This window comes from Crinia signifera, chromosome 1, assembly GCF_055691185.1.
Source record: "Crinia signifera chromosome 1, ASM5569118v1, whole genome shotgun sequence".
Lineage (NCBI taxonomy): Eukaryota > Metazoa > Chordata > Amphibia > Anura > Myobatrachidae > Crinia > Crinia signifera.
Window position 1 is genome coordinate 83503558 of NC_139217.1, and position 15043 is coordinate 83518600.

The following is a 15043-nucleotide window of genomic DNA, read 5'->3' on the forward strand; positions in this document are numbered from 1 at the left end:
TGATGTGATCGCGATCTGATCACGACCCCCACCCACTGCAATGGTCAGTTCTGAGATCCTACCTGCAGCAGGGCCGCCCATCGGATCGAGATCGCATCAAAAGGACAGCGAAATGACCCAAAACATGGCCAATTTACATACAATCGGTCGAGATTGTATCTAAATTGACTCGTTTTGGGCCATATCGTCCTGGTGTGTACCCCACATTACAGACATTGTGCTACTGTGATGATTTCATGCAGATTCAGGCAGCTGGGTAGGGGTGCCAATTAACTGACAGTGATCAGGAAACATTGGGGGCAGAGCCACAGGTGATGCCTTTTGAGTAGCTGTACCGACGCTGGCAGTGATTGGTCTCTGGGCTCCCGAATGACTGCTTGTCAAAGTGATCGAGACACACTAAGGGGTTTATTTATGTTATTAATGTTTGGCTTAAATGTTTTCTGTCCTAACCCTGGAAGCCCAGCAGCGATCACGTCAAAATGGACTTTTAGATTTTCTTCCAGCAGCCATTCACTGAGCATTTTTTATTGGTAACATCAGATGCAACTTTTCCAGGGAAATAACTACACAGAAGCCATAATAAGGTGCTATGGGGGTTACGTGCTGCATTAGTGTACTGGGTTTTAGGTGTCTATAAAGTCCTGTCTGCAGGAAATTTAGGAATAAAGGGAAGCTAAAGAAAGATTTTACCTCATTCTGGCTGTTTAAAGCTTTACTATTATTTTATTTACAGTTTCTTATATAGCGCAGCATATTCCGTTGTGCTTTACTATGTTTTGAACGATAAAAATTTTGAATGTGAAATAAACAAGCCCCTTAAATAAAAGGTCCCTAGAAAAATATGATCCAAGGTTCAATTTCTCTTGTAATGGCGGAAGGGTCACTGAATGTTCCAATTCATGACAAAGCCTTTGTGGAATCTCTTTGGGATAAAAGTTGTAGAATCTCTGTACTTTTCTACTGGCAAATGGACAACACTCCTCAGGAAAGCTCTTATGTACTCAAAGTGTAAAGTGACGTTTAGGCTGACCTTATTGTGAGGGGTAGTTTCCTCTTCCTGACCAAAACTTTCCACTGAGGGCTCCCAGCACCTCTCCTATAGTTAAACACCACTACAAGTCATGACCTGGTCAGATAACATCCAGCCATTTCTGTAGCTCTCCACAGACTTCCGTATCATCAACAGCTCTCTGTAGTTTTCTAAATGCTTCATTCTCTTCTCTCTCCATGTCTTTGTATCCTTCCAGATATGCTCCCCACCCCCGGTGGTTTGTATCCGTGGTGATCACTATAAGGCCTTAAAGAATTTGGGGGATGTCTTTGTTCAGATTCTCCACCAATTTAAGAATAGTCTCACTTGTGGGGACAGCTAAAGTTCTGGCCCAGGGAATCACTGCCTCCATTCCATGAACGCAGCTCTGCCTCAAACAGTTATGGTATAAAACATCTACAGTGTCTACAATCATATACAAAGAAATAAGGATTAAAAAGGGTTGAGTTTACCTGAAGGGTAAAAAAAAGGGGCAGACTAGATGGGCCAAATGGTTCTTATCTGCCGTCAAATTCTATGTTTCTATATGGTCGACAATTAAAAGGCCGTCAGGGTCAAAAGGTCGACAGGGTCCAAAGGTCGACAGTCAAAAGATCGACAAAAAAGGTGGACATCAAAAAGGTCGACGTGAGTTTTTAATGTTTTTAGGGTGTCTATGTCGACATGGACACTGTCCAAGTGTTCCGCTGCGCTTGCCATGCTTCGGGCTCGGTGCCTCGCTGCGCTCGCCACACTTTTATTCTCCCTCCACACCCTAGAGGATGGTAGGGCATGAAATACCGCCTGTCGGCACATGTTGGCTGAAAATTTAGTAAAAAAATGCATGTCGACGTTTTCCATAACCCCTGCCGACATTTTGTCTGTCAACCTTTAGACCCTGTCGACCGTTTGACTGTTGATCATTAGTGGTCGACAATATGACTGTCTATCATGAGTCAGTCTATGATCAGTCCGGATACCCTCAAACACCTTGAAATGTGTTCTGCTCATTCTACTGCTGCCAACATAACTTCCCCGATAATAGTCTCTTCTAACCTCTAGCATGCAGATATCTTTATCCAGCAAGATGCTGAGAAATATTATGGACCATGGGGGCAATTCAATAAGCTGTTTTCATGCAAACTGCGACTCAGAAAAATAGATCTACCCAATAGTTAACAAAAAGTTGTGGAAAATCCCTTTTTAAAAGTGTGAACATGTTGCAACTTGGTTAAGGACCACTGGGACACCCGTACAGGGACAGATGTACTAAGCTTAAAAAGTGATAAACCACCAGCCAATCAGTTCCTTCCTGTCAGGTTACAAGCTGTGTTTGAAAAATGACAGGTAGGAGCTGATTGGCTGGTGGTTTATCACTCTTCATTTTATCACTTAAGCTTAGTACATCTGGCCCTTAATGAGTAAATAGAAAATTATAAATATTTAATACATTTTTATTTAGCCAATAATGACTTAATTTATTGGGTGAAAAAAATGCAGGAAATTGGGGTTCAAGCTATGGGACAGGTGTATGAGGGTACTTTATGGGTGGGGCAGGTGTTTTTAGGCTTGCAGGTGGGAGGTATTGTTTTTTTCCTGCAATTATCGAAAGCGTGGCTTAAAATAGAATATATATGATCCATTTAAATAAATGCATAAATAAAATTAATCCAGTAGGTGTTAAAGTAAAAAAACAATAAGAAAAAAAAAAAAAAGGAAGGTATTGTTGGGTTAGCATATTATTCCCATACAGTTTGTGAGCAGGTTCTGCCTGAGAAAATGTAGTGATACGGATGTTGGAATGTGGGCAGGCACAGGTGCGAAAAATCCACCAGCAGCAAAAGGGTTAAACGATTTATAGTTAATCTTTGAATATCAGGAATTTGCTTAGAAACCGGAGCCTGATGTCCTTTAGGAACCATTGTTTTATCCAGAGCCGGCCTTAGGCATAGGCAAACTAGGCAATTGCCTAGGGCATTTGGAATGCCTAGGGGCATCAGCAGCTTCTGCTGATTAAAATTATATGCAGCATGCCTATATTCTGTGTGTGAGTGAGGCTGTATCTGCATATGAAATAGTGTATTCATGGAAATTACTGTAACATAGCATTCCGTATGCAGGTACAGCTACAGTCGCACACAGAATATAGGCATGCCACATATCATTTTAATCATCGGAAGCTCCTTGTGTGTGCTGGTCATAACAATGCAAATAAGACTAATTTTCAGCAAAAAAGGCACCCAACGTTAGCAGAACTGGCCAGGAGCTGCATGGCTTATTGAGGCAAGATGTATGAGGAAACATCTGTATCCAAGCAGAGGCAGAGGTCACAGTGTTAGCGGCTGTGCGAGTGCTGTCTGTGGGTGGATTGGTTGTGCAATAGTGTTCGACATATGTGTAACAGGCGTTATGTGTGTCATGTGTATTAGGGCATAAATAATGTGCAATATATGTGTAAGGGGCATTATGTGTGTCATGTGTATAAGGGCATTAATAATGTGCAATATATGTGTAAGGGGCATTATGTGTGTCATGTGTATGAAGGGCATTAATAAAGGTTGGCATAATGTGTAAGGGGCATTATGGTTATAAGGACATTAATAATGTGTGTCATGTGTAAGGGGCAATACTGTGTGGTATTATCAGGGGTGCCGAGAGAAAGGGGTAGGGCGCACAAATTACCCAGGCCAAAGTCTGATGGAAGGGCCCGGTGGGGGCCCCGGGCCCCCTCCCCTTAAGTGACCGCAGTAGCTGCAGCTCTTCTCCTCTGCCCAGCTCATACTTCTTTGTGCTGGGTTGCAGTGTGGCCATGGAGGCGCTTAAAATACAATATTTTGGGAACAGGACCTGAATGAATCTATTAGCGAGGATAAGTGGCACCAAATCTTTCAAATCTGTCTAAATGTATCTCACACACCGAACAATACTATAAACTACTGCATCGTATGTATATGACTCCTGTATTACTGCATAAATTCAGCCCAGCTAACCCTAATCTTTGCTGGCGAAACTGTGGACGTGTGGGCTCCCTAATCCACATATTCTGGGAATGTCCATACATCTCCGGGCTCTGGTCTGCGGTCTTTGCACTTATCTCAACGGTATTGAAAATCCCCATCTCTCCGACCCCGAAAGTAGCTATTTTCCATTTGATTGGTGGAGGGCTTTCCAGCAATGATAGAAATATTATGGGTCACATTCTGATCACTTCGAAAACTTTAGTTGCGCAGTGCTGGCGCTCCACCGGAATCCCAACAATTCCTCAAATAGAACAAGCGGTTCAGTATCACTGCGAATACAAGACCGCAGCAGTACGCTACTCTTCCTCGACTACCAACCCACTAATCAAATGGCTTAGCTGGACCGAATACTGGTCCTCTAAAACATGACAGGCCATGACAGAATCTATGTTCTGACTACTGTCTATACGTAGCTTACTCTATGTATGCCAATTATTGTGTTTGAATAGTTTCTATAGTAATAGAAATATTGATTTGCTAATGAACGTTTGCTTCAATGTGTGCCCCCCTTTTATTTTCCCTCTCCCCCAATATTTGTACTACCCTACCCTTCTGCAATTTATCATTTGTCCAATATTGTGTAAAACTAATAAAAACTAATGTTTAAAAAAAAAAAAAAAATACAATATTTTCTCAGGATTTTTTTCTAAGGGTATAATGTGAATAATGTGAGGAGTAATGTACATAAGGTAAAGTGGTACTACTGTGTGATGTAACGTGAATAAGGGACACCATCGCATGATATAATGTGAATAAAGTTGCACTACTGTGTGGCATAATTTGAATTGGGGGTACTATTGGGTAGCCATGCCCCTTCCCAGCAAGAAGACACCCGTTTGGGCTGCGCACCAAATGTGTGCACTGTTTCTATTTAAAAGATTGCGGGTAGGAGCACCAAAATGATGACTGCTATGATGAGGGTTGATGGGGCTGGGAAAGGGGAGCAGGGTCAGAGGCGGAACTAGTGGCGGTGCTAGGGGGCACCAGTCAAAATCTTGCCTAGGGTGTCATTTAGGCTAGGGCCGGCTCTGGTTTTATCCACCAGGAGTACAGCTCCAACTTGTATCGCTCCTAAAGGAATCCGAAGATCCAGAATGGTTTCTGTAATCAGGCTGCGACTGCTTCAGATATGTCCCTAAGCATCATTGCTGTCTCAACATTAATTTATTCTCAGAGGTGTATCAAGTAGAAAGCATCTGACACTTCCCCTTGTCTTTAGAACCTAGGAAATATATTCTACACAAAAAAAAACACAAATTAAGCAAAAATTTTTCATTTTGATCCAGACCAAGACTAGCAACAAAGACGTTCTTATGCTGAGTCTTCACCACAATTCTGCCAGACTCTGTGTGTGCATCACAGGTAGATACATCAGCAGGGAGGAGATATTCTGTAGTTATCCAGAACCACCAGGCCTAGCGTGCTGTTGATCACCCAACAGTCTAGCCCAGTGGTAGCAAACCCTAGCCCTCGAGAGCTACCAACAGTTCACATTTTCCAGACAACCTAGCTTCTGCACAGCTGCACTCATTAATCACTGACACATTTTAAAAGATACACAGATGGAGCTAATTACTTCACTTGTGATTCTGTGAGGAGACCTGCAAAACATGCACTGTTGGTAGCTCTCGAGGACTAGGGTTGGCTACCCCAATGATAGATAACTCCAGTCCTCGAGAGCTACCCACAGTTCACGTTTTCTAGATCACCTAGCTGGGGCACAGGTGCACTCATTACTGACTGACACATTATAAAGGATCCACAGGTGGAGCTAATGACTTCACTTGTGATTCTATGAGGAGACCTGGAAAACCTTAACTGTTAGTAGCTCTCGAGGACTGGAGTTGGCTACCCCTGGTCTAGGCAATGCTGGAACTTCCCTGCTCCCTCTGGCGAGGGCTGGGATCAGTCTGCATGCAATAGGTGAGAGCTTGCCAGCAAAGTAAAGGAAGAAGGTAATCAGAGCACTAAACTTGAAACTGCCCATTTAGGGCAGTTGAGAGCACAGGACAATGCCAGCATGGTAGGTTGATTACATGTGTTCCAAGATCATTTTCTAATAAGGGAGGGGGGTGGAGATTGGGAGTACAGAGAATCCAATGTTTTCAGCATTCATGTGTTTTCTTTCAGAGATGAAGATTTTATTTTTGCAGCCCCTACCGATTCTGATATAAAAGTATCCTGAATCTCAGAACTCCAGGATACTAGACTTTTGTCCGTAGTACGGAGACATTTCTGGAGAGCCCCCGACATGCTACCTGCATCATTTTATTCTAGTTACTTTTGCACAAAGTCAGGGAGTTTGTAGGATTGTAGTCAGGTTTACGATTAACCAATCGTACCAAACAGATAATTACCATCATTCTATCCAACCCTTGGTCCCTGGTGCGGTTCTAAAAAATGTGTACAATCTCAGATATTTAAATCTATATAATTTAATAAAATTATCTAGTCATATCAGCTGATGCGTGTCTAGTGGAGCTTGCCACAGCTCTAATGGCAGAGTTTACAAAACAAGGGAACTATACACTGCGCGTCTGGCTTGACTCATGGGATTTTAATAAGCGTCTTATGCCATTCATTGATCTTATAATAAAAATAAATAACTTTATATAAAGACAAATAATATGAAACAACACTAAATTAATCAATACATAAAAATGAACGTCTAGAAATATATTGCCATGATCATAATAAATATATTCTATAATAATCCGAATAGTAGGAATCACGTCCACACAACGTGATGAAATATGCGCAGTGTATATTTCCCTGGTTTTGTAAACCATGGCAAGACTAAGGTGAGTATTCAATGCCGGTGCGAGCGGCCGGCGAGGGGGTTAAACTGCGAGGATCACAGAAAACCAGTGATCCTCGCAGTTTAACCCCCGCGCCGGCCGCTCGCACTATGCAACGTTCCGGGGGAATCCTCGCAGTCACAGAACGGCGAGGATTCCCCTAAACTCCGAGAGCCGCGGCTAATGCAGCAAACTCGCTGTAATTAGCCTCGGCTCTCGCAGTTTTTGGAGGCACATTCGCAAATTCCCCCTCGCTCAAAAAACGGAGCGAGGGGGAATTTGCGAATGAGGGGGGTCAGTTGAATACTGACAGGGTGAGCGGTGACTGCGAGCAAAAAGTCCTGCTCGCAGTCACCGCTCGCCCACGGCATTGAATATATGCCTAAGCATGCAAACAGACAAGGTAGTTATACTGTACTAGTAAACCCACTTGAAGCAAATGCTTCGAAGGCTAGTCTGCTACCTTGTAATAGCGTCAATGTCTGTGCATGTGTGAGAGAAAGATGTAGTTTCACTCGTGGTGTGGAGTTGCTCTTATATAGTGTGGCGAGAGCCGCGAGCCACCAAGCCCGAAGTGTGGCGAGGGGACGCGGAATACATGTAAAGTAATCTGCGTCCCTTCGCCACGCTTCGGCCTTGGTGGCTCGCTGCACTCGCCACACTATATAACATCAACTTCATGCCAACGTGGATAGTGGGGGTATGAAAAGGTTGGGACGATGCGTTCTGCTGCGCTCGCCACGATTAGGGGTGTCATGGATAGTGGGGGGGGGGGGGGGGGGGACGCCTAAAACCTCATTGCATGTCATACAAGTGTATAGTAAATTTAATGGCATCGCACCCTATAAAATTGCATGCGATCACATGCGATTTTGCGTGAGGTGCGATAGCATGCGATGCGATCCGCCGGGGCCAAGAGAGCAGTGAATAAATTACATAGGAAAATCGCATCGCACGGCACTAATACGGCCCATGCGATACAATGCGATTTCCCTAAGCTACTGTACGTATGCTAATTGGGCCCCCTGCAAATACACAAGCACCGTCACACCAAATACGAATTTGATTTAGATGTTTTGTTAATTGGTAAAAATAAACTATGAACACTTCTATTTATGAAAGCATTCTTACTTACTGCGGCATATTTTTCCACACCTGTCTAAAACGTTCACACTCACTCGGACTTTGGGAGAAAGCAGCCCCAATCTCCCCACAGCCATTGCAGTGCTGTGTAAGTCTGGGGGAGTGAGTGATTGTGACAATAATTTTTGCTATTCACATGGCTGTGCTGCCATTTGCAGCCGTGGACAGGTGCGGGATCCCACTCAGGCAGGGAGAGGGCTAACTGACTACAGATCATGTCTGAATGGGCCCCAAAGACTGGATACAACCACAGCTGGTAAAATAAAGCATTTAAAAAAACAAAAACTATAAAATATTGAAAATCAACGGAAATTATTGTAACCACAGTGCAAGGACCAACTACTGCATTACTTTGCTAATTTAAAATGACTTACATTTTCTGGTTCCACACCAATATCTTCACAGAATTTCTCCATTCCCTCTGGACCTACGACGTCATCGGTTCCTGCAAAGAGGTTTCAGACATTTTATGACATAGCCAAGTGACAGAACTGCAGTCATACCTTCACTCTGCTTAATTGTTCTCCAGGTTAACATCCTACAATAAAAAGCAGAATGCTGCTCCTCACCTCAGTGCTGCACTGTCAGCCACTAGATGGCGCACTGAGAAACGCCATTCAGGCACACACACACACGCATAAGAAAAGCACCGACTCCCAGCAGCTCTGTCATTTTGATGGGCTGGTAACTTCTATAGCATATAACGATTTACAGAAAGCAAAGCTCTCAAACAAATATTACTTTGGAAAAAAAAAAGGTTTTTGAAGCTCTGTTCTTTTGACAACGAACTATGGGCATTTTCCGGGCACCAAGATGCTTCCAATGCATATTCACTAATCATTAAGCTGTTTATTACATCAAAGTAGAGCATTTACCAAGGTGAATAATGCAACATAGAAATAGGGGGGGGAACACAGTGCTGACATACCGGCGTATTCATAGAACCACTCTAAGCACCTCTTGCTGGAGAAGGCTTCATCCTCCGCCCTTATTCTAGTAGACTCATATTTCTTGTACATTCTTAAAAAAAGTAACACATATGGAGGAATATCATTATTTGTTTTCCATCTGTTTGGCCAACAAGGTGGTATATCTGCATATATAACTTAGCAACAGCCAATCACTACTGAAGATCAGTAATAGCACAAAAACACCAGATTTTGTGCTGACAGGTGATGGTAGATGAACTGCAGAATGTCAGTAAAGTAATTGGTCCCACGACTTCACACAGACCAGAGAGACAGTATCTACGTATTAGTATACCAGCCACAATGTCTAACCACCATACTTTTATAAAAGTAACCACCACCTTTCCCTTATCCAAGAGCTACGGTCCTGCATTGCAAGGTCCTGCTGCATTAAAAGAAAAACTGGATTCAGTCTAGATTGGGATGGAGGAAGGTATCTCACTGACAGCGTCAGCCCTGGACGATGGACTTGCAGTAATGAGCCAAAACATCATGAGTATCTGCCTGGTGAGGTATTACTCCCCTATGTGCCACCAGAACAGCTAATTCAAATTGAGAGTATGCAGTCAGTGGCTAGACCATGTCTAGGTCGACACCTAAAAAGGGTAGACATACCTTAGTATGACACTGCTAAAGGGTCAACACAAGCTTACTGTATACATAGGCAAGCTCAGCAGTCTAAAGGTCATGTGTTTTTCATGATTTCTTAAAAAGAAAAACAAAAAGGTGGTATTCCCCAAGACACTGACGGTATCACATGTACTTTAACAATTTTCTATGCATTACAATTCGCTTTGGACTCTTAAGGTTCACGTCTTTCAGTAATTGTTCTGATGAAAAGAAGAATTTGCGAGTAATGTTTATACTTTGGCTCCGACGTCGGGATCCTCCTTCTGTTGATGTTATATTGTGTACCATTTTATCATACTGCTTACATATCTTTATTTAAAAATTTTCTATGTATATATGTGAAAATCTCAATAAAAACATTTAAAAAAAAAGAAAAAAAAAAAAAAAGTGGTATGCCCGAGCGAAGAGAGCCATGCAACGGCACGCGGTACAAACATACTGGGCCAAATGTAATAGGGTGAGAGTTTCAGAAAGTGAGAGATTTTGGGAGAGTTTACCCATGTTTTTTTAAAGCAGCAATCAATTACATGGCAAAATAAACCTGGTTTTGCAGTGTAATTGATTGCTGCTTTAAAAAACAGGGGAAACTCTCCCCAAATCTCTCACTTTCTGAAACACTCACCCTATTACATTTGGCCCACTGTGTCCATGTCGACGACGATTACATAGACATAAAAAAAAATCATGAAAAACTAATGTATACCTTTTGACTGTCAAGCTTGCCTATGCCGACCATAAGCTTGTGTCGACCATGTGACTTGACTGGGACATGGTATGTCTATCATCTATGCTGTAACCAAAATTGAGACATTGACTCTACTAGACCTGTGAGGTGCCCTATGGTATCAGGGCGTTTCCAGTACAAGCTTTAACTCCTTAAAGATGCGTACATGCTGTGCGATATTACAAATGATATCGCTCATTTTGGGGCTTCTGAACTATATAGTTTGTAATATTGTCAAGTGTGTGTATGCTCAACATCGTTAATGATGCACACTCCCACAGGTCGATAACGACCCTACCGGTGGCTGTACTAGCAGCTCTTTTTTACTGTATCGTCAAGGACTTCATGTGGCCGGGTGACAAGGACTTCGGTGGCCGGGTGACATCACTGAACAATCTTGTTAAGGATAACATTCACTGTTTATGCACTAAATTGTCTGCACAGATGTTCAAGGGGAAATCATTAATGATATTGGGGGTTATTCAGATCTGATCGTACGGCTGCAAATTCACAGGAGGGCTGTGATATTTTTGCAGCCGTTTCGCAGCCTTTTGAATGTCACTCATGTCTGGGTAGCGATTACCTTATCGCAGGGCTCTGCAAAATAGCAGCAGTGTGATCAGGTCTGAATAACCCCCATTGTCCATACACTTGCCCAGATCTTCTGCATTCAAAACTTTGACCACAAGTACAGTCAAATATATCTAGTCTACTTATATTGATAAATGGAAAAATTATCATTTTCGTGTTATGGGAGTGGTCATGATGATTTAGCTTATGGATCAATGCTGATCTGCTAGTTGGGGGAACCGGGGCTTTTTTTAACTCTTTAACCCCTTCCTGACAGAGCCAGTTTTTGCGTTCCTGACAGAGCCCTTTTTTTCAAATCTGACATGTCTCACTTAAGTGGGGATAACTTTTTTTTGCTTTTACTTGTTTTTTCGTGACACATTGTACTTCAAGTTAGTGGTAAATTTGGGTCGATGCAGTCTGTGTTTTTTTGTGAAAAATACCAAAATGTCGTAAAAAAATGGAAAATTTAGCAATTTGCAAAATGTTAAATTTTCTGCTTGTGAGACAAATAATCATACCACTCAAAATAGTTAATAACTAACAAAGACCATATGTCTACTTTATGTTGACATCATTATTTCAACTTCCTTTTAATTTTTTGGGACACTAGGAGGCTTACAATATGAATAGCAAATTCTCAAATTTTCAAGAAAATTTCAAACACTGATTTTTTTAGGGACCAGTTCAGTTCTGATGTGACTTTGAGGGACTTGTATGTGAGACACCCCCATAAATGATGCCATTTCAAAAACTGCACCCCTCACAGTATTCAAAACAGCATTTTGGAAGTTTGTTAACCCTTTAGGTGTTTCACAGGAATTAAAACAAAGTGTAGGTGAAATTTCAAAATTTCTTTTTTTTTGCAGATTTGCAATTTGAATACATTTTTCTAAGGGACACAGTACATTTTACTAGAGAAATGTGACTGAAAATTGATTCCCCCAATTCTTTTGTTTTCATAAATATCCTATATGTGGCCCTAGTGTGCACGGTGACCAAACCACAGGCTTCATAATAGAAGGAGCACCTACTTGATTTTGGAGCCTCCTTTTTATGAGATTATTTTTTAGGCACCATGTAGGTTTCTAGGCACCATAAGATGCTAAAAGTTAGGAACCCCCCCACAAGTGACCCCATTTTGCAAACTACACCCCTCAGGGAATTCATCTAGGGGTATAGTGTACATTTCAAACCCCCAGGGGTTTCACCAATTGTGGTACAACTGGGCAGTGAAAATGAAAAATTATTTTTTTTACACAAAAATGCAGTTCTGGCTCCAAATTTGTCATTTTCAGAAGGTATGAAGGAGACAAAGCACCCCAAAATCTGTGCCCCAATTTCTCCCGAGTACGGCAATGCCTCACATGTGACCAAAAAATACCATTTGGGTGCATGGCAGGACTCAGAAGGGAAGGAGTGATTTTTGGATTTTGCAGCTCAGATTCTGGTGGAATTTTGGTGGGTGCTATGTCGCATTAGCAAGACCCCCAAAGCACCAATACAGTGGAACCCCCCCACAAGTGACCCCATTTTGCAAACTACACCCCTCAGGGAATTCATCTAGGGGTATAGTGTACATTTCAAACCCCCAGGGGTTTCACCAATTTTGATACAAGTGGGCAGTGAAAATGAAAAATTACATTTTTTTACACAAAAATGCAGTTCTGGCTCCAAATTTGTCATTTTCAGAAGGTATGAAGGAGACAAAGCACCCCAAAATCTGTGCCCCAATTTCTCCCGAGTACGGCAATGCCTCACATGTGACCAAAAAATACCAGTTGGGTGCATGGCAGGACTCAGAAGGGAAGGAGTGATTTTTGGATTTTGCAGCACAGATTCTGGTGGAATGAATGGTGGGTGCTATGTTGCACCAATACAGTGGAACCCCCCCACAAGTCACCCCATTTTGCAAAGTACACCCCTCAGGGAATTCATCTAGGGGTATAGTGTACATTTCAAACCCCCAGGGGTTTCACCAATTTTGATACAAGTGGGCAGTGAAAATGAAAAATTACATTTTTTTACACAAAAATGCAGTTCTGGCTCAAAATTTTTCATTTTCAGAAGGTATGAAGGAGAAAAAGCACCCCAAAATATGTGCCCCAATTTCTCCCGAGTACGGCAATGCCTCACATGTGACCAAAAAATACCAGTTGGGTGCATGGCAGGACTCAGAACGGAAGGAGTGATTTTTGGATTTTGCGGCTCAGATTCTGGTGGAATTTTGGTGGGTGCTATGTCGCATTAGCAAGACCCCCCAAGCACCAATACAGTGGAACCCCCCCACAAGTGACCCCATTTTGCAAACTACACCCCTCAGGGAATTCATCTAGGGGTATAGTGTACATTTCAAACCCCCAGGGGTTTCACCAATTTTGATACAAGTGGGCAGTGAAAATGAAAAATTACATTTTTTTACACAAAAATGCAGTTCTGGCTCAAAATTTTTCATTTTCAGAAGGTATGAAGGAGAAAAAGCACCCCAAAATATGTGCCCCAATTTCTCCCGAGTACGGCAATGCCTCATGTGTGACCAAAAAGTTGCAGGACTCAGAAGGGAAGGAGTGATATTTGGATTTTGCAGCACAAATTCTGGTGGAATGATGGTGGGTGCTATGTCGCATTAGCAAGACCCCCAAAGCACCAATACAGTGGAACCCCCCCACAAGTGACCCCATTTTGCAAACTACACCCCTCAGGGAATTCATCTAGGGGTATAGTGTACATTTCAAACCCCCAGGGGTTTCACCAATTTTGATACAAGTGGGCAGTGAAAATGAAAAATTACATTTTTTTACACAAAAATGCAGTTCTGGCTCAAAATTTTTCATTTTCAGAAGGTATGAAGGAGAAAAAGCACCCCAAAATCTGTGCCCCAATTTCTCCCGAGTACGGCAATGCCTCACATGTGACCAAAAAATACCAGTTGGGTGCATGGCAGGACTCAGAAGGAAAGGAGTGATTTTTGGATTTTGCGGCTCAGATTATGGTGGAATGAATGGTGGGTGGTATGTGGCATTAGCAAGACCCCCGAAGCACGGTGAAATTATGAACCTAATAATCCATAGATGTGTGGTATATTTTAAAACACTCCTTTATACATAGGCCGGGTTTGTCGGGGCAAGTGTCACACTGGAAAATAGTTTGCTTTCTTATTCCCTTTTTATAGCAAACTTTGCACCTTTTTTGTGTCCTGCCCTTTTTTCCAGTGGAGGGGATTTCATCAGGAAAATGCTGCCCTGGTACAATACGGGGGCCAGTACTAGAAGTACTGGGGCCCTCTGCCTGCTGGTTCCCAAATATTAGGCCCTTTATGACTTCCTCTTGAAAGTGCATAAATGTCCCCCTCTGGCCGGTAGAACGGAATAGCACGTAAGCGTTATACAGTGCCATCTGGATGATATACACGGCCAGCTTCTTGTACCAGATTTTTGTTTTCCGCAGGGCACTGTACGGCTTCAGTACCTGATCTGAAAGATCCACTCCGCCCATGTACCTATTGTAATCCAGGATACAATTAGGTTTTGAGGTGTGGGTACTGGTACCTCGTACAGGGACGGAGGTGGTACTGTCTCCGTGAATTGTTGTCAGTATAAGGACATCCCTCTTGTCTTTATATTTGACCAACAACATATTTTCGGTGCATATTCCCCTGCTTTCACCCCTTCTCATTACTTGGGCAATGTGCGTTTTTGGGAGGCCTCTTTGGTTCTTGCGCACAGTACCGCAAGCTGCTGTACCTCTTGAACCAAGGGCCTTAAACAGGGGGATGCTGGTGTAAAAGTTATCCACATAGAGGTGATAACCTTTATCCAGGAAGGGGTGCACTAAATCCCAGACAATTTTCCCACTAACACCTACGAGGGAGGGGGGGCATTCTGGCGGTTCAATTCTTGAATCCTTCCCTTCATATACCCTAAACCTGTGAGTGTACCCTGAGGTGCTTTCACACAGCTTATACATTTTTATGCCATACCTTGCCCTCTTACTGGGAAGGTACTGGCGGAATTTAACCCTTCCTTTAAAATGTATAAGGGACTCGTCTATGCAAATGAATTTATCTGGGATGTACATGTCTTCAAATTTGGCACTGAAATGATCAATGACCGGCCTGACTTTGAATAGCCGGTCAAAGGTGGGATCATCTCTGGGTG

The 15043-nt window shown here is 42.6% G+C and overlaps 1 protein-coding gene across 3 annotated transcripts in view; it reads right to left on the bottom strand.

Annotated features, from left to right (window-relative positions):
- The window catches only part of DCUN1D4 (defective in cullin neddylation 1 domain containing 4), a 76670-nt gene that overhangs the window by 38644 nt on the left and 22983 nt on the right, over window positions 1–15043 (bottom strand). For 2 of the 3 annotated variants that reach the window (XM_083168528.1, XM_083168547.1), the window contains exons 5-6: window positions 8923–9014; window positions 8369–8439 (exon numbers count right to left, since the gene is read on the bottom strand). In XM_083168528.1, coding sequence (XP_083024654.1) covers window positions 8369–8439; window positions 8923–9014 — 163 coding nt within the window. The remainder of the gene's footprint in view (window positions 1–8368; window positions 8440–8922; window positions 9015–15043) is intronic. The other variant, XM_083168538.1, reaches the window with a different exon arrangement.